This window comes from Cyprinus carpio, chromosome B6 (assembly GCF_018340385.1).
Source record: "Cyprinus carpio isolate SPL01 chromosome B6, ASM1834038v1, whole genome shotgun sequence".
Lineage (NCBI taxonomy): Eukaryota > Metazoa > Chordata > Actinopteri > Cypriniformes > Cyprinidae > Cyprinus > Cyprinus carpio.
The window spans coordinates 16150703-16174424 of NC_056602.1; the positions used below are offsets into that span (position 1 = coordinate 16150703).

Below are 23722 nucleotides of genomic sequence, written 5' to 3' on the forward strand. Positions count from 1 at the left end.
ATCTGTCCACTTTGTAAATGAATCAGTGAGACCAGTTTTGTAAACCATATTAACTGATTTACTAAAAAGACCTGATCTACAAGAATGACACACAACTATCATATGGTTAAATTGGTGTAATAAAGCACACAAATACTTCCACTGTGATTTAATGGAGCTTTTTCATCATCTTGAAACTTCAGTCCAAATTCATTTACTTATTCTAAAAAGAAGTGGCCAAGATATTCTTTTTAATTCACATTTTGCATTCCACAGAAGCAAGTTGTATGGGTTTGGTGAAGAAATATTGACAAAATTTTAATTGTTGAGAGAACCATCCCTTTAAGAATAAGTGTGAGTGAAAAATCTGTTGGGGGTATTGCGGCAGCCATATTGGTTTAAATATATGTGAACATATTGTGAGGCTATGGGGAAGTCATGGCCTAATGGTTTGAGAGTTTGACTCCTAGCCCTAAGGTTGTGGGTTTGAGTCTCGGGCTGGCAATACCACGACTGAGTTGCCCTTGAGCAAGGGACCGAACCCCCAACTGCTCCCCAGGCACCGCAGCATAAATGGTTATCCACTGCTCTGGGTGTGTGTTTAGTGTGTTCACTGCTGTGTGTGCACTTTAGATGGGTTAAATGCAGAGCACGAATTCTGAGTATGGGTCACCATACTTGGCTGTATGTCACTGTCACTTAAATGCTGTTGTGTTTTTCACTGCTGAATGCCTTGGGGGAGCTGCGGTATTGAACAGCCATGTGTACACACTACATAACATGTTTACCCTCCACATTCACACCTGTTAAAAAGGGAATCAAAACATATGCTACAAACATGCTGCAAAGTGCCGTTTTCCTCTGCATTGCTACAGTTATGGCAAGCCATACAGGACAGAGGGAGGAGTGAAGGAGAAGAAGTGCAGAAAAGGGTGTGTTCAGAGGTACTGAGGTAAGATCAACGCATACACACCCTCCTAGCAGGGAAGGGTGTTTTCAATTCCTGTGGTCTACATTTGGCTGTCATGCAGCGCTCTGATAGGCCGAGGATGTGGATGGTGAGGAATTTAAAGTGTTCTTCCAAGAATTTGTGTTTGTCTTGAGGTTTCTCCCCCTTCCCCCCATAGTGCTGTGATAAGGGAAAGGCCGTTAGCTGACTTCCTAACCCTCAGCTGCATGAAATCACCAGGTGGCAGGCTGCAGCTAGGGACATCAAACGTCTGAGTAATGGCTTCCTTACTTCACTGAATGGGGTAGTCTATGTCTGTCTAATTAAGTAATTAATTAATTAATTAATTAACTAAGTAATTAATTAATTAATTAATTAATTAATTAATTAATTATATATATATATATATATATATATATATATATATATAAATTAATTAAAAATATATTAAATATATATAATTAAATATATATATATATATATATATATATATATATATATATATTTAATTATATATATTTAATATATATTTAATTAATTTATATATATATATATATATATATATATATATATATATATATATATATATATATATATATATATATAAATTAATTAAATATATATATATATATATTACTTACTTAACTGAAGGGGGTAGTCTATATATATTTATCCAAACTCTACAACCTGTGTTAATACCCAGGCTTCCTACTCTCCAGCAATTATATATAGGGCTGTCGTGAAGGAATTTCCCTTGCGGTAATTTTGAGTGGCTCAATAGCACGATATGCAGTATTATCACCATATATATATATGTGTGTGTGTGTGTGTGTGTGTGTGTGTGTGTGTGTGTGTACGCTGCGTTACGATATGATGAGGTCATATTCAGAAACCAATGAAACCGAAACCCAATAACATTGAAACAGGAAGAGAATGACAAAATAACGATCCACATAACAGAACATAAACCTGACAATAAGATCGTTTGGCTATTGTTAGCCTAACAGTTCGTTCTGATCCTCGATTCTGACTGGACAAGAGTCTTTCTATTGATATTTCCACCTGCGCATGTTCTAGACGGGCTGTCAATCAGTCAGTCTGTCTTTAAACCGTTCATTTAACTACATGTTCAAAAATGCTGATTCATTCAAAGACAGATGTAATGAAATCATTTTAACTTTGAGCTCCACATTAGAAGGCTATGCTGACCAGGAATGCGTCGATGCTAAGACACAGATTTGGCTTTCCTTGGACATGACAACCTATTTTTACAAATATATATGACTCGCAAGTAATCTAACATGTTCAATTGATCTCTCTCTCATTCGCTGTATGTTTAGACTTGTTAAGTGCAAATCTACGGAGCCTCTGTACAAATCAGAATGGTACACATTATGTGATCATTACTAACTTATTTAATGTTCGGTACACATGCACAAAGCGTAACACGAGAAGGGCATAACCCTATGAAAAAAGAAAACACGCAAAAACCACGGTTGCTGCAGTTCTTGCATTCCTCTGTAGTTTCCTTGTCAATAGCGCAGTACTGCAGTTATCGCAACAGCCCTAATTATATATAATACCAATAAATTACAAAAAAAGTATCAGTATAACCAATAAGACACCAAATATGCTTTCCTGATTTGTGCTTTTTTAACCAATCTCTGTAATGTGTATATGAATATGAATCCTAGTATAATGCTGACTGCATTAAATCGTTTAAATGGAACAAGCTTTAAGCCTTCCATGACAATATATTTACATGGAAAAAATGAAACAACTCTTTTCAGAAGCAAAAGCTTGTTCAGTTAAAATCATTTTCCTAAAAACAGACCATATCCAATGTTTGTTCAGTTTAAGGATTGGAGTTAACAAATTTTTTTTCTCTTGATGTTTTCACAATCAACAGGTAAACAGCATAACCGTTTCACACAAAAAGCAGAACAGAACTGAGCCACAATGACTCGATCGAATGGTCATGCTGATGAACTTGTAGTATTAGAGTTTAACTGTTGGTCTGATTCTGCGAAAAAATTCAACTTCGTTAAATTGAGCAATTCTTATCTGATGGAACAAACTCTATTGTGACACTGCTCCTTTCTAAAATTTGATGAATGTTAAATGTAAACCTAAATATATATATATATATATATATATATATATATATATATATATATATATATATATATATATATTACCTTTTAAGTTTAAAATGAGCTCAGCAACTTGAATAGACAAGAAACTGCACATTTATTGAAACGTCAAAACCAAACGCCTACAACAGACACACATCCTGATGAATACTTCATTAAAATGGTAAAATGCTTAGGCCATATTTGTTGTTCTATTCGGGGTTGGCATGGCAACAAACACTGTCATTTCAGTGTTTCAGATGCTTGTGATTTGAAACGCATAAATGTCACTGTTTCCCTCTGCAGCCACACTTTAGTATAATACTGAGATTTCTCTTATTGCTCTTTCTTTGTTCACTTTTATGCATGCATCTCACAAACACATGCTGAGCTAAATCTCTCGGTTACAACAGATCATGTGAATGCAGAGCAGTAAAGCATAAAGCAAAATGTGAGCTTTGATTATAGCTCAGTGTGTTTCTCTGCCTGATAGGAAGTGGTTTCTCATCTGGTAATGAAGATAGCTAAACTGTGGTCCCATGGGCCGTGCAAGCAGCCGTTTCAACCCTGAGCTCAGCTAGGTGTTAAAACTAAAAAAAAAAAACCCACTTCACTCCACTCTAAGAGATCATAACAATGCTGAGGAGCAGCAATGCTGATGCTCTGCATTTTTGTTGTGAAGGCTTCATTCACTTCTTAATTGCATGTCAGTCACTATAAACATTATCAGACTCGGGATGAACAAGATGTGTGGGTGTTCTGAAAGGTGTCTACATCTGTATGCTGGGGAGTCGGGTTAGTGTGTTGGTGTTTGGTGTCAGACAGTTTTGTAGGTTCACTTTATAGTGGATCTTTCCAGTGAAAATAAAAACCACACTCACACCAGGTGACTCAGAGAGTCAGTCCAGAGAAAAAAGGTTGTGGTGACATCATGGTGTTATATTTTCCAGCAATGGTACATGTCAAGTTAAGAGTGGGCGAAAGGTGAGCGAATAAACGATCCGTTTGATGCTAAATCAGTAACAATGATGAATAGAGATGCAAATTCGAAATGTTCCATAACATATTTAAAATAGGCCAGTCAATTGATTACATTTTTATACAATTTTCTGTCTGTGTAATTGTTAAATGCGGCAATTTGTGCAGAACTTAGGGTACTTTATTATTTAATGATAAACAGGTGTTCCATTTTGTGTGTGAGAGCTAATCAATTCCTATCAGCTACACAACATTTGAATCCGATTTAGTAATCACACAGAACATATGTATAATGTAGAATAAATAATAAATTCACAAACAGCTCAAATAAATAAACTGTGTGGATCTCAAAATAAATTGCATTCATTCACAGCCTAAATTAACATATTTTCAATCCCCAAAATTAACTTTCATTCAATGAGGTTCAAGGCTGATAGATATGCAATGGGCAGTTACTTTCTCTCATCCTCTGTCATCGTCACTGTCTTTTGCCAACAGCCTATAAGTGAATTAAAATATGGTGAGCCAGATCTGTTGCCCACAGCCCTCAGGGTAAAAACCATGTAGGTAGCCAAAACCACAGAACCACAGCTAAGAGCTGCACATGCCTAAGAGCAGCATGCTTGTCTAATCTGATATATAGCAAGCTGATGCAATTTCAGCACACACACACACACACACACACACACAAACACACACACACACACACACACACAAACACACACACACACAAATCACGCAAATACATCTAGCAAAATACAACACTCTCAGGTTAAATCTAAGAAAGGAAACAGTAAAATAAGAGATGAGACAGACTATCCAACATCAAACTTCATAGAAAGGTAAAAGAAAGTGCTGAAGAGAAAAGCTTGCGACAGAAATGAGAACACTCTCATAAAGGTGAGATTTAGTTTCGAATACAAAAAAGCCCAGTTTATATCGGTCTCAGGAAGGAAAGTCAAACACCCCACACTGATATAAAACAGCACTGATGACATACTGAGCCAATCTTTAAAATAATTTGGCTTCCTGCATGGGGAACGCTACCTTTTCAGATGGCAGCGTTTTCTCCGAAGAGATCAAACGCTCGTCTCATTTCAATCCAGTAATTCTTACTAATATATTCTTTCCCTCAAATCAAAACACACCTGTTTCAATCACGGTCAACATATATTATATTATATATATATATATATATATATATATATATATATATATATATATATATATTATATATAGCTCTATTTAGTGTAATGCTTAAGCTGAATAAATAAAAGTAAGTTTCAACTGATTTACAAGAAAAATGTGTACACATTTTACAGTAGGATTCTGAAAAACTGTACGGCTTTTTTTTTTTTTTTTTTTTTTTTACATTTTATTTGTAACTATTATCTGGTTCCTATGCAGGTACTTTTAAAGGCTTCTAATATAAATAGTGTATTATTTATATTTTTTTTGGGTTCAATCCAAATGATTTGTTGACAACAACCAAATACATGAACAAATCCATCAAGATTTATTTTTTAAAACAGCCAAAAAGAATGGGGCCTTTCATACAAAAATACCCCTTCTTACTTAAAAACTGCATCCTCAGGAGTTGTGTGAACATCCTTAGGAAAACTGTGTTCACAAACAATCCTTGTCAAACCCTTATTTACCAACTAGAGTTTAAATATTTCACACAAGAACCAAACTATGTGGACAAGTAAAAATGCTATGACAGCAGATAGATGTAATCACATTGTAAAAGTGAAATCTAATGGGTATTCTAGAAGTTAGGAGACAAAAGCTGTGCTATGGAGAGACTACTGTCCTGGACTATGCTATGTTGGGTTGTGAAAGGACTAAATTGTGATATAGTGGATTCTGTTCTTATTTGTACCTGAATCTCAAGCTCAGAGATCTGCTGCTGAAGCTCAGCCATGGTAGCAATATTGTCAGCTTCTCTCAATCTCACTGCCATTACCTCTTCTTTATTCTGTCGTTAAAAAAAAGAGAGAGAATAAACTGTGAAATGAATCCACTGTGAACATGCATATAGATTCAGCTTTTATTGAATGGCTTATTTTTGTTATGCTTATCTGAGACCAGAAAAACTCAGCGCCTAATGCTGCTCTCAAACTGAAGCGCTGAAAACAGGAACTGCTAAACCCTATTTAAAGCTAAGTCGTGAATGAGGAAATGTAACCAAATCATACAAATATGTGGTAATTAGAGGCATATTTTGCTTTTTTTATATCTTTTTTTATTATTATTTTGACAGATTAATAATTGAATAAAAGGTGTACTGGTAAATTAGTATAAGAAATAGGTACTTTTTCCAACTTGATTATACAGCACTATAATTTTTTTTTTTTTTTTAAGTATGTATTTTTGCACCAAGCTGTTAGGTTGACTGTCACTAACCTTGCACTCTATTTCAGCCTGTTTCCGTTTTGTCTCCTGCAGCTCTGCATGCAACGTCTTATTCTGGTTGGTCAAAACCTGCAGTCGCTCCTGTAGATTTCTGGCCTCTAGTTCTGCACGCCGCAGTTGATTACTATGTATCTGATTCTGTAAATGAGAAAAATAAATAAAATAAATAAATAAATACATACAAATCTCTACATGTAATTTGGAGTTTAAGATAACCAACTAAAATCTGAAGTGATAAAGCAGTGCCCAAACTCAAAGTGAATCATGTCCGAATATAAATTAATTAACTTTGTCTCCCTCTATTGGCTAAAAATGTGTTTAAAGTCGGTGGCCTGGAGTACAGGGCTGAAAACATAAATGCATTTTTAGCCGTTTTATTAGAATGAAGTACAATTTACTTTTGTTGTGTGTAAATAATTTAGTTTTGTAGTCAATTATTTTGGTAAAATCAGATTAGCTACCTTAAACTTCCTTTAAAAAGATGTAGAAGTAGCCAGGCAAAAGTCTGTCTGATGATTAATGAAAAAATATTTGAAACAAAAAAAAATTTGAAACAAGCAAGGATGAACCCGAATAGTCGAAGATTCGGTAGGATAAACCTGATTCGATTACCAATCGCACAGTCGAATAGAAGCAGATATGATTATATATGATTTGACTGAGTCGACATGGCAAGATTTGACAATTCTGATTCGACTATGTAAATCCTTAGTCTGGGACACCCCTTAAACAAGCTTAGAAATTGGTCTTCTCATGAACACCCAACACTATGTACAACAAAGATGAACAATCATATGTGAATGAGACCTGGGTCTCCAGTTCCAGCATCCTCTGTCTGATTTCTCTGAGCTCAGCCTGTGCCTCTGCCTCTCTGAGTCTCACGCTCATCAGCTCATCCTGAAGCTCGCTTGCTGCATTCTTCCGTGGACTGTCTTTCCAGCGGCCTGCCGTACGCGCCAGATGCCTCTGCACACAACGCCAAAGTACCTTACTTAAACTTTTGTGAGTTAAATGGAAGTATGAAAGGGACAGCACATGGTGAAACTACAACACAGTAGAGCTTGCACAAACACTTACACCTTCTGTGGATAAAACAGCTGTCTCTGAGAGTGTGTATTTACCTGCCAGTGCTCCTCCAGATCTCTGACCTGCTGTCTAAGCTCTTTAAGGCCTGTTAGAGCCTCTGCCTCCCTCAACTTTACACCAATTAGCTCCTCCTGAAGACGTACCACATTATTTTCATCTGGCAGGGATGCATTTCTCTGAAACAGAAACAAAAGAATTAAAACAGAGTAAGCACAAGGAGTGCTTGTATAACAATGATCAAAAAGCAGTTTTCCACAGTCAGGGTCCTGGAGCCAGTGCACGATACTTATGCTCATCAAGGTTGCCTTTCATTAATCAAAAACATAGCAAAAACGTAAAAATACTATCGAATTGATTAATAATTGTATATATATTGGCATTTTAACATTGGATTTGGTGCTCAAGAATTATTTCTTATCAATGTTTAAAACAATTGGGTTTAATATTTTTTGTGGAAACGAAAGTTCAACAGCATAATTTTAAACAGAATGTAAAGGCCTTTACTGTGACTTTTGTTCAATTTAATGCACCCTTTAATGCAGCACAGCAACACCAACCACATAACTGTTTCTGTCCATCTAAAAACAAAAAAAATCTAATAATATTGCATGTGAACTGATTTCTTATGATCATTAAAAGTGGCTTGTGCAATTCAATTAAGGATGTAAAATTATATATTCTCAAAACTTGCAATATGCATTAAAAATATTTCTTCATGAGCAGATTTGTAGCAAAGTAGCCAAGTGCATCATTGCTCGACAGTTCCACTACGGTAGAAAGCTACAACAGCCTACGGGTGAGTTTGTGTGCTTGAGAAAAGTTCTTTCACCTTCTCCATGTCAAGAATCTTGTCCTGCATCTCCTTCAGTGCACACTGAGACTCAGCCTCTTTAAGACGGGCCTGTACCAGTTCCCTCTCCAACTGCAGGATGAACTCTTCAGAGTAGCGTGGGTTCCCCTTCTAAATTGAACAACAAAGAAATTGTGAGTGAAAATTCTGTCGATCATTCACTGTGTTAGCACTGAATACTCATGGACATAACATCTAAACAGATCTTGCAGTTTGATTTGACCCAATGCACGTTTCATCCTTGCTTTAAAAAAAAACAAAAGAAAACACACTAGTTTTACCAACAGCCACATTAAATCATAATGAAACTGCAACACAACATTATGCAAAACAGCACTTTCCCCACAGAAAATGACACGTTATCCACTTTTTCTCCATGTTGAGCATGTGCACATTAATAATTGATGAGCCATATTCTGCCCTTCAGTTGAGGGTGTAGATTTTATTAAACAGACAGTGGTGACTCAAGACTCTTGCTTAAGTTACACTCATATTTGACAACTCTTACATGTACATAAGCCCCATTTGGCACTGTTGTGCATGCAAATGACCTCTGCTCTGCTGTTCTGATCTGCAGTCATGCATGTAAAGAGGATCATTACAAGAGTTGCCGTTCGAGCTCTGGTCGCTGAGATTTTGTTGCTAGGCAAAGCCAAATGAATCAAGTGTGGCGGCCACTGCAAACTGTTGACATGGAGCAAAACATTTCTCAGTGTTTTCATACGTTTTCTGTGTTCAAAGAGCAGGCCTCTCATCCAGGAGGAGGCACTGTCTCTGAGTTGCCCTTACCGCAAACGGCTGCTGTTGCTGGAGCTGTCGGATGGTGTTTTGTGCTTGCTCCAGCAGTGCGCTGGTTTCCTCATTGTGTTGTTTGACCGTGGCCAGCTCCCGTTTGACCAGGTAGTTCTCCTCTGCCTCTTGGGCTCGTGTCACCTGACCCTGACGTGACCAATTATGGATGAGGGGTGAGCGGAGAATCGGAATGGGTGGAAACGGATGTATGGATGGAGAAAAAATAATGCTGGATCTCAAGCACTTTCATGCTGTTAGCAGTTTTAGGCTTTCAATTTAGCACTTATTTTTTTTCGACTATCAAAGGGGGGGATTATTGTAGTATTTCACCAATAATCAGGAGTGCAGCCCAAAGATACTAAGCACAGTGATGCCTTTTCCCTGAAGTCAGAAATCGCAGAATTTGCCTTATTTCACTCTTGATTGTGAGTAGGTGTGAGATATTTAAGCAAATCATGGAAACGAAGCAAAGCTAAAGACAGAACTGCAGGGTTCTTACAGGGGAAAGACAGAGATAAATGGTGGTGAGGAGAGTGAAAATTGTACCTGTATCAATCTATCTGCCAAAGAAGCACTTTCCTAAAAACAGAGAAAATCCATAAAGGAAACAGCAAAGAGAAGAGAGAGACCAAAGGATATTACAACACAGATCAAAATAATAAGACCGATTTGACAGAAAACACTGTTCTTTTTCGTACCCCTATATTAAGACATTACAAAGACCAACATTTACTAACTTGGCATAAATGCAGTTTTGAAACAGTCATAGCGAGCTGGGGTAGAAAAGGAACATGGTTTGAGCATGGTGTCCGTGCTGTGGCTATGAACAAAGCAAGACTGTGACACCACAACAGGGTGAAAAGTGTAAAAGGAGGCCAAGCGGAGGACAGTATGAGCGTCAGTAGGGTGAGAATACAACGGAAACTGGTGTCATTTTAAAGTTTGTGGATCTACTATATTTGCACAACAAACGCGACCCTGGGTTACAAATGGGGAACTTCTGAAGGTGTTTGAGTTAGTACTTCATTTGAGTACAAAGGTTTCATGCATGGAGGAGATGGAAGGCGAGTAGATGTGCGGGGGGTTTTTTGTTTGTTTTTTGTTTTTTAACTGATATGCACCATGGGCTTTCTGTTTCATGCATGACACAAACATGCCTTTACAAGCAGAGAATATTCCAACATGCACCAATGCAGGTTTGGGTTTTCACCCATGCTCAAAAAAGTATAGCTCAAAAGACAGCCTGTCAGACAACCATTCTTGTCTGAAATTAGTACATGTAGACAAGCATTTACCATGTGCACACCTAAAAGGGTGATTTTTTTTTTTCCGTTATCACTGTACATACCAGCCTCATAAAACACAACAAGATTTCCAATGACATGCACTCAAGCCAGTTATGATACACCCAATCAGGTGTGTTCAAGCATTTGTTATTGGTTACACCAAAGAATTACCAAAGAATAACTGACAACAAAGAGAGCCATGAACCAATTCAAGATGAGCAAATATGGGATGACATAATGGTGTATGGATATGTTTGAATGATGAATGATTTGCTTTGCATCTTATCACTCACTTTCTCCAGAGTGTCTATTCTCTGCTTCAAGAGTCTGTTCTCTGTGCGTAGTCTCTGTAATGGAGTGTCAACATCAGCAATGTTAGACTTAAATACAGCCATACAATATAACACAGTTTGGCCTTTGATTAATTCAGTTAATAGCATTAATAGCATTTATTTTAATAGAAAATTTTAGCAAATATAATTTCTGTGTTCCCATTTGCTTCAGTAGTAAAATAAAAAATCTATACTATCATTTCCACAACTTCCCAAAAGTGGGGGGAAAAAAACAGATTGATTACCCTCAGAAGAGAGAAAAGTGTCAAATTTGGAACATATATTAAAATATATAAAAAATATAATAAAAACTAAATATACAATGTTCATAAAAATGCATCAAAGTCCATGAACAGTGTCCATAAGCGCATACTAAAATGAATAACAATACTAAGAGAAGTAGCAAAAATGTTTGGAAAGGCATCTTTTAAGCAAAATGCTATTAGGAATGGGATGGCTGTCTCACCTTAATCTCCACCTGTTCCTCCATCTCCTTGGTTTTGATCGTAGTGTACTCCTTTTCCAACCTGAGAATAAAGGCATAAAGAAACAGTTCAGCAAATTTCCATGTCCAAAAACATATTAAATGTTAAAAAAGAAAAGGAAATAAATTCACTTTACACAATGTACACTCACTTTTTCATTTTCTTGGCATTGTACTTGACTTGATAAGCAGCCTGGATGACTTTGTCTGGTCCACTATCCAGCTGGTGAGGGATCACCTTCTGAAAGTGCTGCAACAGAGTGAAAATACCAAACCTACATTATTATTTTACTATTATTATTATTATTATTACTACTACTATTACTACAATTATTATACACTATTATTTATTCCTATGATGGCAAAGCTGAATTTTCAGCAGCCACTACTCCAGTCTTCAGTGTCTCATTTGGTGCTTAAGAAACATTTCTTACCATTTTTTAATATTTAAGTTACTTTTTTTCGAAACCATGATACAGTGCCATTCAAAGGTTTGCAGCTAGTTTTTTTTTTTTTTTGTAAAAAAAAAAAAAAAAAAGTCGATTTCAGTCCTCGTGCCCCCCTGCTCTGCACATTTTGTATGTTTCTCTTATGGCTTCAGATGTTTGTTCTATTCAAACGTAAGTGTCCTGCGAAGTGGACATCACAGGATATTCTGCCATGATTCCAGTTTGAAGCGAACTTATATGTTCCATTCAGAGTACACTGAAGTGTGTGAGATGTGAATTTAAATTGTATTTATTTACAGAGGTATATGATGTCACACTTGTCCATATGTGAAAACGTTGCGCAGCACAAATCTGTGAATGAATGTTCCAAAGTGAGGTAACTTCAACAGATTTCCCCTGCTCAGGGAGTAGGGAGCAATGAACACTGTGTATGTCAATGGGAACACAGTTCATGCACGAAGCTCACTTCTAAAGAGCTGATTATCTGGATTAGGTGTGTTAACAAAGAGAGACATGCAAGATATGCAGAGCTGGGGGGCCCGAAAACTGGAATTGAGAACCACTGGTGTAGAGTAGTGCTTGTTGTTTCTCATCACAAATGCAGACATAGTTTTATGTTTATGCAATGCAACGCAATTATAATCTATAAATCATTATAATCCATAATTATGTCCCCACTTGATGCAGCAAATGGCTCATTTGTAATGGGTTTTATTGTTTTTGTCTTGTCTTGCCGATGTTCTGACCGGGACACGCATCACAGTATGACAAGGGACGTAACCTTTCCATCACACGCTTGGGGCATTCGGCCAATCACAAAGCACTGGATAGCTGGCCAATCAGAGCACACCTCGCTTTTCAGACCGATGAGCTTTGTAAAAAATTATGTGTTAGAGACCTGCACTCCCGTGGGAGTACCACGGGACCCAACGCAACAGGGTGCGGCGCGGGACAACTCTTGATGGGCGAATGCGGGCGGGAAGAGACTCGTTTTTGTACAATAAAATGAATAACAAAACTACCCCAAAAAATAAATCAAAAAAAAAATAATCAAAAAAAACATAAACTAAAAAACAAAAGCACTTATTAAAATCAAAAACAACAAATAAAAAAAAAAAAAATATTAACATTAAAATGATTGACGTGCAAGCTAGGCATAGTTTCTATTTATAGCATGTGTTTAAAGGGTTGCCCAATGTAGCCAATCAGAGACTCAGCTGTTGATTTCTTGAACGCAATGGCCAATCAGAAGTGATTAAGTTAGACTCTACTCACTGCAGGGCTGAAATTGCATGCTCACGAATCCTCTTATTTTAACATAAAAAGTGTAGACACTGTGAAAGATTCATTGTGCATATATTTATTGTGTTATAACATAGCTTTATGAGATCGCGATTAACTGAGATGTCAGCTTTTAGTGATAAAGGAAGCGCGCTGCTTGCATTCTGCCATGCCAAACCATGCACGCAGCAGCCCATGCTTGCTTTTCTGTTAAAAATAACAGTGGTTTGTGAATGTTGAAGCTTAGCCTAAATAACAAATCTTTTATCGGGGGTGTTTATGCTGGGATGTTGTAGAGCTTAGGAGATGTTACAGAACCATTTCATGTAAATTTCTTCGATATACTGAAAAAAATCTATATAGATTACTTTTGTGCGGGACTTTTGCGGGCATGAGTGGGATAAAACATGAATGTCGCGGGCGGGAGCAGGACCAAATAAGATATATTTCTGCAGGAGCGGGACAGAATCTTGAGGTAGCGGGACTGAAAAATTCGTCCTGTGCAGGTCTCTACGACGCGTTTCAGAAAGGCGGGGCATAGAGGAGAAACAATAATGTACATTATGTGGAAAATAATGTGTTTTTTGAACCTTAAACTGCATAAACACATTTCATTACACCAAATACACAAAATAATGTTCTTTTTAGCAACATCATACGACCCCTTTAAGCATTTGTTTTAACTGGGGAAATGATTACTCAAAATTCAGATTTGCCATAACAGAAATAAATGACATTTTAATATGTACTAGAATAGAAAACATCTATTTTAATTTGTAATATTTCACAATATCACTGTTTTTACTTTTTATCAAATAAAAAAATGCAAAGACTTCTTTCAAATATATTTAAAAAATCTTAATCATTCTAAACTTTTGATCAACCTTTAAAGCCAATGGTTACTCAAAAATTCAAAGAACTTTTGTATTTTGCTTAAAAAATAATTGCATATTTGTAAAACAAACTCATTTGTACAACAGCCCTAGACTCTAATCATGGTGTGGCAACTTCCACTGAGAAAAGTATCAGCTTGCATAGCAGCTATAATTAAGTTAAATGCCAGTTTATCCTTGAGAATAAAATGTTTATAAATACCCCACCTGCAACATTCCCTCCATGTCCAACTGCATGAGCTCAGCCTGATTCATCTGCAGGATAGCCATCCCCACACGAAACACTATCTCTAAACCCTGTAAGGACACCTACTGGTGAAAAATCAAGATCCAAAAATATATGCAATAGCATTGTGAAGCCACCAGAGGGTGATAACAGACCGCTGAAAAACACCAGCGTCTCGTTCTCAAATTAGCTTAGCATGCAAAACATATGACTGCATAAAAAAGAGAGGCGGAGTAGAGTGTGTGAGGAGAGAAAGAATGATAACCATTAAGTCCTACCTCACACATGAATATATCAAAGATCCTGGTGGCGACAGGAAGAGGAAAAGAGGTAAGAAAGATGGTGAGGAACCAAGATGAAGCATACATGGAGGTGTGGAAACTCTGGGCCTGGAAGTGCACATGGAGCTCTGGGAGCTGCTCCTGCAAGGAGAAACCAAGAGATGGTGAAATCACCAGGTGAAAGCAATAAGTTAGTATCATTTAATTTAGTGTACTAAGCTTTATAGATTTATGAGGAACAAATCAGCAGACAGTCACTAACCTGAATCATACATTCAAACTGGTACATGCATAGGCCAAGTTCAGCCATACTGGGTTTAAAGAGCTCTCTCAGCCTGTAATCCTGCATCAGTTTCACAAACACACAGAAAGCCTCTTCTTCTGGCATCTGCAAGAAGGCAACAATTATACAGCACATTATCACAGACTGTAAATAATAATAACTGTACTATTGTTATCATGTAATAAAAAACGTGATCTATAGCTAGAATATTTTTTGATTGTGTTAATACCTGCATTAGAAGAAGGCCAACAATGAAAGCACTTCCCTGACAGTAGCCCACCTCTCTATCAACCAGAGAATATGCCTGTAAACACAAAAGTTATAAAATCATTGCTCAGTTAAGAGCAGAACAAGATCTGTTATTCCCGCATTATTACTCATCTTTAAAAAAAATAATAAAAATAAATAACATTAAAAAAAACTCCAGTGACCTTTAGGTGTTTTCCTTGTGTAAAATCTGGTTTCAAATGACATTAAACAAAAACCAATGTCAGGTGGTGTACAGGTTAAAGATCATGAGGTTTATATTCCTATAACTAACTATGAACTATAACTGCTTTGTCCTAGTTCAAGGAGATTCTTCTGATAATAAATATACTGTTGTCTTAAATAAAAGTGGCTAACAGTAATAACCTACCTTCATAACATTAAAGAGCACCTCCTGACCCAGACTGTCCTTCTCCTTAAAGAACTCATGCTCGGGGTAGGTACGGGCAATGTCCCTGCGGATAAGTTTTTCACAAGGCGAGGTCATCTTCAGCAGCTCAGAATACTGCTCCTTTATGGGTAGATTCTGGGCATTGCACAACAGCTGCCACACTATTGCTCGGAAGTGATGTGGAATGCCTTTCCTAACCAGTTCCTAAGAAAAAAAAACAGCAAACCACTGATTTAAATATTAACACTGAAAGTCAGGACATAAGAGCCAAACTTTAAAGCAAGTACGCATACTGCCAAATCTCCATTAGTTTATTTGAAGCATTACACATTCAAATTACTCAAGGTTCCAAGATTGTCAGCATTAAGACGTTCTCCCCAGGGTTTAGTATGTACCTCAGACAGGATAAGACCATTTTATGCTGCTAAATATAACCTTGTCAGAGATTTCTACAGCAAAGCTTGATGTTTTCGTAACCAAATTATGTTTGACCTGATTAAGCTGTTTCCTGTGCTCATCTGCGCAGTAGAAGATTGGCTTATTTCTACTGCTGGTCATTGAAATGAGGGTCCACCTACATACACTGTCAGCACAGAGATTCTTCAAAAGCACTCTAGGGGTGTGCTAGAGATGTGTCTTTGTTAGAATACTAGGCTGTACAAAAGACTTCTGTTGCTGCTTTGCTAGAAGTGCCAGAGATCCTCCTCTTTGGCTTGTAAGAGGTCATACATTAAACACAAACTGCATTTCCTTTGTCTCACTGAGTTCAGTATGTTCTGTGGGAAAGTGACATCTGTGAAATTTGCTTAAGTGGTTTATTTCATTTTCTCTTTCTCATTGTTTCCTTGGAAATGTTATTGTGTGAGTGGGTTATGTAAAACACTGCAGAAGTATTATTTTAAGAGGAAATGGAAAATATTTCAAAAGGCCTAAGCTTCCGTGTAGTAATAAAAGAATGTTTTGGAAAAATATAAAGTTGATAAGAGTTTGACCAACCATCCAAAAGTTTTTTAAAGGTTAAAATAGTGTCATATTTTTATAAACTTTTTTTTTTTTTGGCTCCATACCCAGGAGCAATCAATACATGCTAGGCTCACTATACAATTTATAAACCATTTGTCATAACCCAAAATTTTGAAAATTCATTATTCAAATATCATTATATTTGATATCAAACTTTATAGCTGGTTGCCATCAGTAAATATAATCCTTTCTCTCGCCGAACCAACCTTCCTGTTGTTTCTATCGGTTTCCTCAGTCAGCAATGGCACTGCACATTTACCATTTTTCTTAATTCACGAACACAGTAGCACTACCAGTAAATCACTCACATATTTAAATTGGGCTGTATGTTTTATGACCTTTTTTGTAATGTGTTTCACGACCTTATAACAGCAATAAATCAGTAGCTATGTGCTTGTGCAGTATATTTGATGTTGCTGGAGCTTTGCTCTAAATGCTAATAAAATGTTTTTATTATTATTATTATTACTGTTGTTGTAATTAAAAGAATGACATCTGAAAACCCTTATGTTAATAATAAGTGACATATATCTGATTTGCCCACAGTACTTCATGGATAGTCTATCTGCTCACTTTTAGTTGTTTTTCCTTCTTCTTCCACACATCTTCCCACTCATTGACGATGCGTCCCCAAAGGATCCATGAATCCTCCTCCAAGTGTGACAAGTTGGAGGAGGCTGATGAACTAGACACCAGTGAGGAGCCACTGTTCCTTCGAGAGCCATTCACAGACCGTAAAGACTTGCTGTCTGTCTCCAACAACCTGGAAAGGCAACCATGGCAGAGAACAGTTATTAGAGAAGTAAACTATAATATTTTTGTTTGCTCTTTTAAAAGAAGCATAAATGAAAACTAAAAAAAAAGTTACATATGCACTCAAAGTTAACCTACATCAGATGAAACAGGGCCTGACAGTATGATGGTAAAGGTGTTCTTAAGCATCATACAAAACAAATGTTCAATACAGTGTTATACAAGTAGTGGCCAAAAGTAATGTCTAACTTAAATGGACATATTTCCTTAATGGACATCTTCACCCGTAACATTTTAGTATTAAAGGGATAGGGCTAGTTCATCCAAAAATTAAAATTCTGTCATTTATTACTCACCCCCATGTCCTACTGTCGTGAATGACAGCAGAGACTGACCGAAAGAGAAGAAATTGTTGAATAAAGTCACTATATTTGTTTTCTTTGTGCACAAAAAGTATTCTCGTAGCTTCGTAATATTACGGTTGAACCACTGATGACACAGACTATTTTAACAATATCCCTACTAAGTTTCTAAGCCTTGAACGTGATAGTTCCCTTGCTGTCTATGGAGGGTCATAAAGCTCTCGGATTTATCAAAATGGTCTTACAGGTTTTGAACGACATGAGGGTAAGTAATTTATGACAGAAATTTCATTTTTGGGTGAACTAACACTTTAAGGATTTTGTAAGAATATTGTGTAGTTGTGCTTGGAGTGCAGAAATAATGTACATGCTTAATTGTTTCATTTATAATAACATAATGGAACAAGGAAAAGTGTGTCACCTTGTTTTAAAAATAAATAAATAACTAAATAAAAAACATGAAACCCTTCATAACAAACCAACCAACAAAATACTTGTATTCACTGTATGTATGCTTTATTTCCTGTGAGCTTTCTGTTGTTCTATGCATTTTTTGATGTGTAGTAGGCTCTTAATGCAAATTTATTTTATATTCTTATTTTTACAGTTTCTTTTTCTTTTTTTGTACAATGTGAAGCAGTGTGTGCTAGTGTATTGCACTGGTGCCAGAATAACTGAAGTGCGATCAAGTGAAAGTGACGTGAAATGTGGCCAAGTATGGTGACCCATACTCGGAATAAGTGCTCTGCATTTAACCCATCCAAAGTGCACACACACAGCAGTGAACACACACACACCGTGAACACACAACCGGAGTAGTGGGCAGCCATTTTTTGCTGTGGTGCCGGGGAAGCACCAAGGGCACCTCAGTCGTGGTATTAAAGGTGAGAGAGAGCCCTGTACATACACTCCCCCGACCTACAATCCCTGCTGGTATGAGCCTCGAACCCGCAACCTTTTGGGTTACGAGTCCGACTCTCTAACCATTAGGCCACGACTTCCCCCCTTTTTTTTTTCTTTTTTTTATAATTTTAATAATCATTTGTTTTAATAATATTATTATCTTTTGGATAAAGTGTCAAATAATAATAAAAAAAAAAAAACTTTTTTTTTTTTCAAATATTTATTTTAAAATAAACAATTTTCAGTTGAATTTCCAGCAAAAAGATAAAAGAAAAATGTACTGTTGCATAAAAGTTTAATTAATTCCACCCACTCTAAAATGAAAAGTAATACAGTTTAAAGGTAGAAGTTGTATTTCCCTAAAGGAAGTTTTGGTGTACAGATGGAGCAGCGATAAGAGAAGTCATCGCATTAAGTAACACAATAACAGTCACAACTTTGTACATGTCAGCTTTTCATCCAGTTTCAGAGAAGTCATCCAAGTTGATAATCAGTGAACTGAATGGCAAACAGGTTTTTGTGGCAGAGACTACCATCCACTCTACGGAGAAACAGTAGTGATGTCACTGCTGGCAATGTCACTGACATGTTCATGTTGACATTAAAGTTGTATTTTGGGCAGCAGTAGCTGTTAGCCCCAGCAGTCTTTTTTTGCCTAATGGGAAAAAACACTGGGTGGCATGTCTGTTCCAGACATTAATACAGTTCTAAGCAACACACAATTCAGAGCACATCATTAGAATTGTTTTAGACTTAAAAGTGAAGTATTTAGAATTAACAACAAAGTCCCTTTAAGGCAAGTCATGTCACTCGGCAGCCATCTTTGAAACGTCTCTCGGGCATCCAAGTGCAACTCCTATCTCTTAGAATGGGGAAACATCGAATTCTACAAACCTGATTACTAGGCTTGCGATTAAATTTCATATTTGAAATCACCAAAGAAATCTGAGAACAAATGTGTCATAAAAGTTGTTTATTTTGCTCAAGTAACGTTATAAAAAGCTTATTATTCAAGCTAGATCAGCCAATGTACATGCGCAGTCCAGAGCGCACGTCTCAGAACGCTGTTTCTATAGCAACTGGGACGGTTCTAACGGCAGCTGCAGTGACGCGTTGACTTTACCGATTAGTGATTGGCTCCTTCATTCAGAACGCGGGGCTTCCTGCGATTGAGCGGCCATATTGAGAATTGTATTTTTCCCCATTCAAAACTATACGAGTGACATGTCTTGGGTATTCTATAGTCTTTATCAACTAAATATTGTTATGAAACAGGGGATGTTTGCCAAATAAGTGTGCTAGGGAATGCTGGCAGACAGCTATAAATGGAGAAGCCAATTTAAGACTCCCCAGCATATCTTATGCCAAATGCAGTGGTTGTAAAATAGAAAAAAAAAAAAAAACCTTAGAAATTTTTTGCAGAATAGGTAAAAGAAGGCTAACAACAGAAAATCAACACCTAAAAAGCCTATCCAAAAATAAACAAACAGACAAATAAGGCATGAAGAAACAGACTAAATCTTCCGGCCAGCAAAATATAAAACGCTTCAAAACAAATTTGTAAATTGCTTATTTCATAGAGTTAAAAAATGTCCCTTTCTGACTAAGCGACAATGTGGAGGTGCTATCATTGTGAACCTGACCCTGGATCAGCTGGAAAACAAGCAGACAATGCTCGTGAGTAACCTCAACATTTAAGAGCTGACAGCACAGACACAAAGCCATGGAAACCTGATCTCGGAAAAAGAGAGGGGCCCCGGTTCTCTAAAGGCAGCACTAGGTGACGTCATGACCAAGGCTCTGAGGCTGGATCCAGTTACAGCCGCTTGTGTGTCACGCAAGGGGGGCCACGGTTGTTCGGGGTGAAAGGCAGCGAGAGAGAGTCATGGAGTTCACAGCTGAGGGGTTGTGATGCTGAATGAGTTACTGGTGGTAGGTGGGCAGAAAAGGAAAAAAGAAAGACGGTCCTGCTGGGATACTTTCAGTCTCTGTTTTTTTCAGACTACTGGACTGTATCTTTTCAATCCAATTTTGTTAGAAGCACAATATAAACTGCATTCTAAACAACTTAAAGGTTACTTTAAATTCCAGTCATGAATTGCAATGGGATACATGAGAATGTAATTTAATTGGTTGTGGCTGTCTTAGTCACCACTAAAATCATGAAACAACTGGTTATTCTAAACAATATGAATAATAATTATATCAAAGTAATACAAACAACATTAATGGGGCAACAAAAATTTGTAAGCAACTGAAAGGAAACTTTAAAGACCTTCATTATACAGTAAATTAATAGCTTTGTCATTATTTACTCACTTTAATGCTGTTCCAAAAAATATATTTTATGTTCTGCAGAAGCAAGAACAGGTTTGGAACAACATGAATGAATGATTTGAGTAATTGAATAACTGAATGAAAATGAATTTTACTTTTTGGGTGAATTATAAAATGCATGATGAGCAACCTCCATCTTCTTTGGGGCAAGGCAGGGCTTGCCTCTTTGGTATGTGGGCACAAATGAGAAGGCCTAGTTAGGGTGCAAAAACCAGAAATAGTAAAATCTTTGCTTCTAAGTGGAAATTTATTTTAAAAATCTTTATTCCGTTTAATCTAATCTAGTGATTCTTAATCCTGATCCTACAACCACACTGCAGACCAGATGCAAACCTTTATCTTGATGGTATTTACTCAATGGTATTTAAAGGACAGAGAGTTTGGGAAACCCCACAAACATTTTGTAATTACATCCACTCACAAGCTATTGTACAGATGTTCATAAACGATATTAAATACAAATAAAGCAATTAAATAAAGTATGTACTGTAGGCTTAACCTATTTGATTAATTTAGTAAGCATTAAGACAATTTGCATTGCAAGCGTTGCTTCTGTGTTAATGATTCACTGCTGGTTAAAGTGCAAAGTGGATTCTTGTACAAGGAACAAACAATGCTCATTCCTCCAAAACAACAAAAAAAAATGTTACTTTGTAAAAGCAGATAGAATGCTTGTTCTATGAATGAATTAAAAAAAGAAACCACAAACAGAAAGAAAAGACAGTGGCAGTGAAAAAGACATACAAAATACAAAAAGAAAAAGCATTAATAAAAATAGGTAACCGGCTGTGAATCACCGCTCCACTGCATCTGCTGCGTTGTGCGATAGAGAATTGATCAAAGGTATTACTGTGAAGCTGCTCACCATGGGAAGCTCATTCTGCAATCCACATGTCTTTCCCTGGATTTCTCAAAGTAATCCCAAATGTGTGTCTGTGAGAACTGAAACAACCTGATTCTCTCTCACACTCTCTTGCTGTGTCAGTCTCACCCCACTCTCTCTCTCTCTCTGAGCCGCATAAACACACACACAAACAATTCTTATCTAAAGTGCAAAGGCCCTCAACCTGTGCAGCAGCAAAGCAAAATCCCAGTGGAGTTCAAAATATGTGGGGGGTGAATTACTGGATTGTATTTCTTACCAGCAATGAAACCGTATTTTGCATTAAAACAACAGAATTATTTCAAAATACTTGCAAATTCACTTCTATGTCATTCGCAGGATCACAGTTTCTCTGTGAAACGTAACCTGTTACAAATCACAACACATTGTGATTTGTTTCCTTATGTTTTTATTTTTGTTTTATTTTACTGACCAAAGTCCCTTGTAACTCATTTGTTTCTTTATATATTTTGAACCATGGTATGAAGTGTCTTGACCACATAAACTACCATTCATAAGTCAAAAACAGTTTAGTTACATTGGTTTTTTTTTTTTTTTTAATAAATGATGTTGTTTTGAACTTTACTATTCAAAGAATACTGAAAATTTTTTATCATGGGTTTCCACAAACATATTAAAGTGCACACAATAGAGCTTTCAAACGATTATTCATGATTAATCGCACACAAAATAAAAGTTTTTGTTTACATAATATATGTATGGGTGCTGTGTATATTTATTATGTATATATAAATATACACACATACATGTATGTAATTCAGAAAAATAGTAGGGGTGCTCCGACTGATCGGCTACCGATCTGTATCGGCCGATAATCACGTTGGGATGATTGATCCCTAAAAAGCCGATCTCCAAAAAAAACGATCTCAAGCTGATGATGCTGCTGTGAGAGGTTTGGCACAACATGCACCATCTCAGTCTCAGTCTGGCGCAGGTGAAATCATTATAATGCTGAAGGTGAGGTATTCACAAACAGCGTGAGTGAATCACAGTTCTCTCTCTCTTTCTCTCTCAAAATACGCAAATGGCTTCAAATCACCACACATATCTCCATGTCTATAAGTGAGCTTCACGCTGCACAGCTGACACAGGAATTGTCACTTGCACAGTCGAGGCAGTGTCACATCGTCAAGTTTATAAATTGCATTTCTTTTTAATTCTTGCCAGTGTTTAACCATTCAGCGCTCACACGCTCTCCTGGAGACTGTACACTCATGCACACTCGCAACAAACACACATAACACCAGGTTCACACACTCCGTTTGCAGTGCATACTAGTGCATATTTTTTCCGCGCTTATGTTTACGGATTAAAGCATTCACTGCACACAGTTGCGTTCCGGCAGTGTGTTCAGCAGGGGTGCGTCTGCAACAGTGCAAAGATAGTTTCCGCACCGAGTATATTGCTGTGCTGCAAGCGCAGAATTAAAGTAACAGCGCATTGTTTGCTGTAAAAATGGATTGACACAAAATTTTGTAATTACACCATAAATGCATATTATTTAAGTAAACTACCACAAAAGGGCGCATTTCCAAGCTTTTTGGCTAGGTTTAAAGGGAAAGAGCACTTTTAGATAAAGAAGGCAATAACAGATGGCACTTGTGGAGGCAGGAAAACAAAGTTCTTTATGAACTGCAGGATTGCTTGTAATAAAGATTTAAATGCAAAAGAAAAGGCAGTAGAGCTGACTGTTTCTTTCAATGGTAAGTTTGTGATGTAAGAAAAGTAGTTTAAATGTTTTGCCACTTGCTTGAGCAACTTAATATATAAACCAAGAAGTAAATGCAAAAGTAAAAAGCATTAAATAATATGTTGCTAATATTTATTGTGTTTAAACATGTCTGTGAAAGATTGTAGCCTATTGTGGTGTTAAAAAAAAGAACTGCAATGCTGAAAAAGCATTTTCAGTGACAATGTTTAGATTTGAAATCAAAATAATGGATAAAAGGTGTGTTTGTGGTAAACAGCCATGAATCAGTAGTGGAGTCTCGTGTGAAAGCACAGTACATGCTGCTTCCCCTATCACAAGAGTCACGTAAGAGGGGAATTCCCCCCATTTTCAAAAATGACATTCAGGCCCTGAATA

General features: G+C 36.8%; 1 protein-coding gene across 9 annotated transcripts in view; it reads right to left on the bottom strand.

The window, feature by feature from the left end:
• Nucleotides 1-23722, bottom strand: part of LOC109060864 (ecotropic viral integration site 5 protein homolog) — a 60600-nt gene that overhangs the window by 7376 nt on the left and 29502 nt on the right. For 4 of the 9 annotated variants that reach the window (XM_042725863.1, XM_042725864.1, XM_042725865.1 and 1 more), the window contains exons 3-18: nt 16951-17140; nt 15334-15558; nt 14926-15000; nt 14676-14801; nt 14411-14554; nt 14114-14203; nt 11436-11533; nt 11266-11326; nt 10761-10814; nt 9728-9760; nt 9179-9328; nt 8369-8500; nt 7575-7715; nt 7261-7419; nt 6445-6591; nt 5921-6016 (exon numbers count right to left, since the gene is read on the bottom strand). In XM_042725863.1, coding sequence (XP_042581797.1) covers nt 5921-6016; nt 6445-6591; nt 7261-7419; nt 7575-7715; nt 8369-8500; nt 9179-9328; nt 9728-9760; nt 10761-10814; nt 11266-11326; nt 11436-11533; nt 14114-14203; nt 14411-14554; nt 14676-14801; nt 14926-15000; nt 15334-15558; nt 16951-17140 — 1921 coding nt within the window. Of the gene's footprint in view, nt 1-5920; nt 6017-6444; nt 6592-7260; nt 7420-7574; nt 7716-8368; nt 8501-9178; nt 9329-9727; nt 9761-10760; nt 10815-11265; nt 11327-11435; nt 11534-14113; nt 14204-14410; nt 14555-14675; nt 14802-14925; nt 15001-15333; nt 15559-16950; nt 17141-21597; nt 21823-23722 lie in introns of those variants that run through there. The other 5 variants (XM_042725866.1, XM_042725873.1, XM_042725872.1 and 2 more) reach the window with 4 other exon arrangements.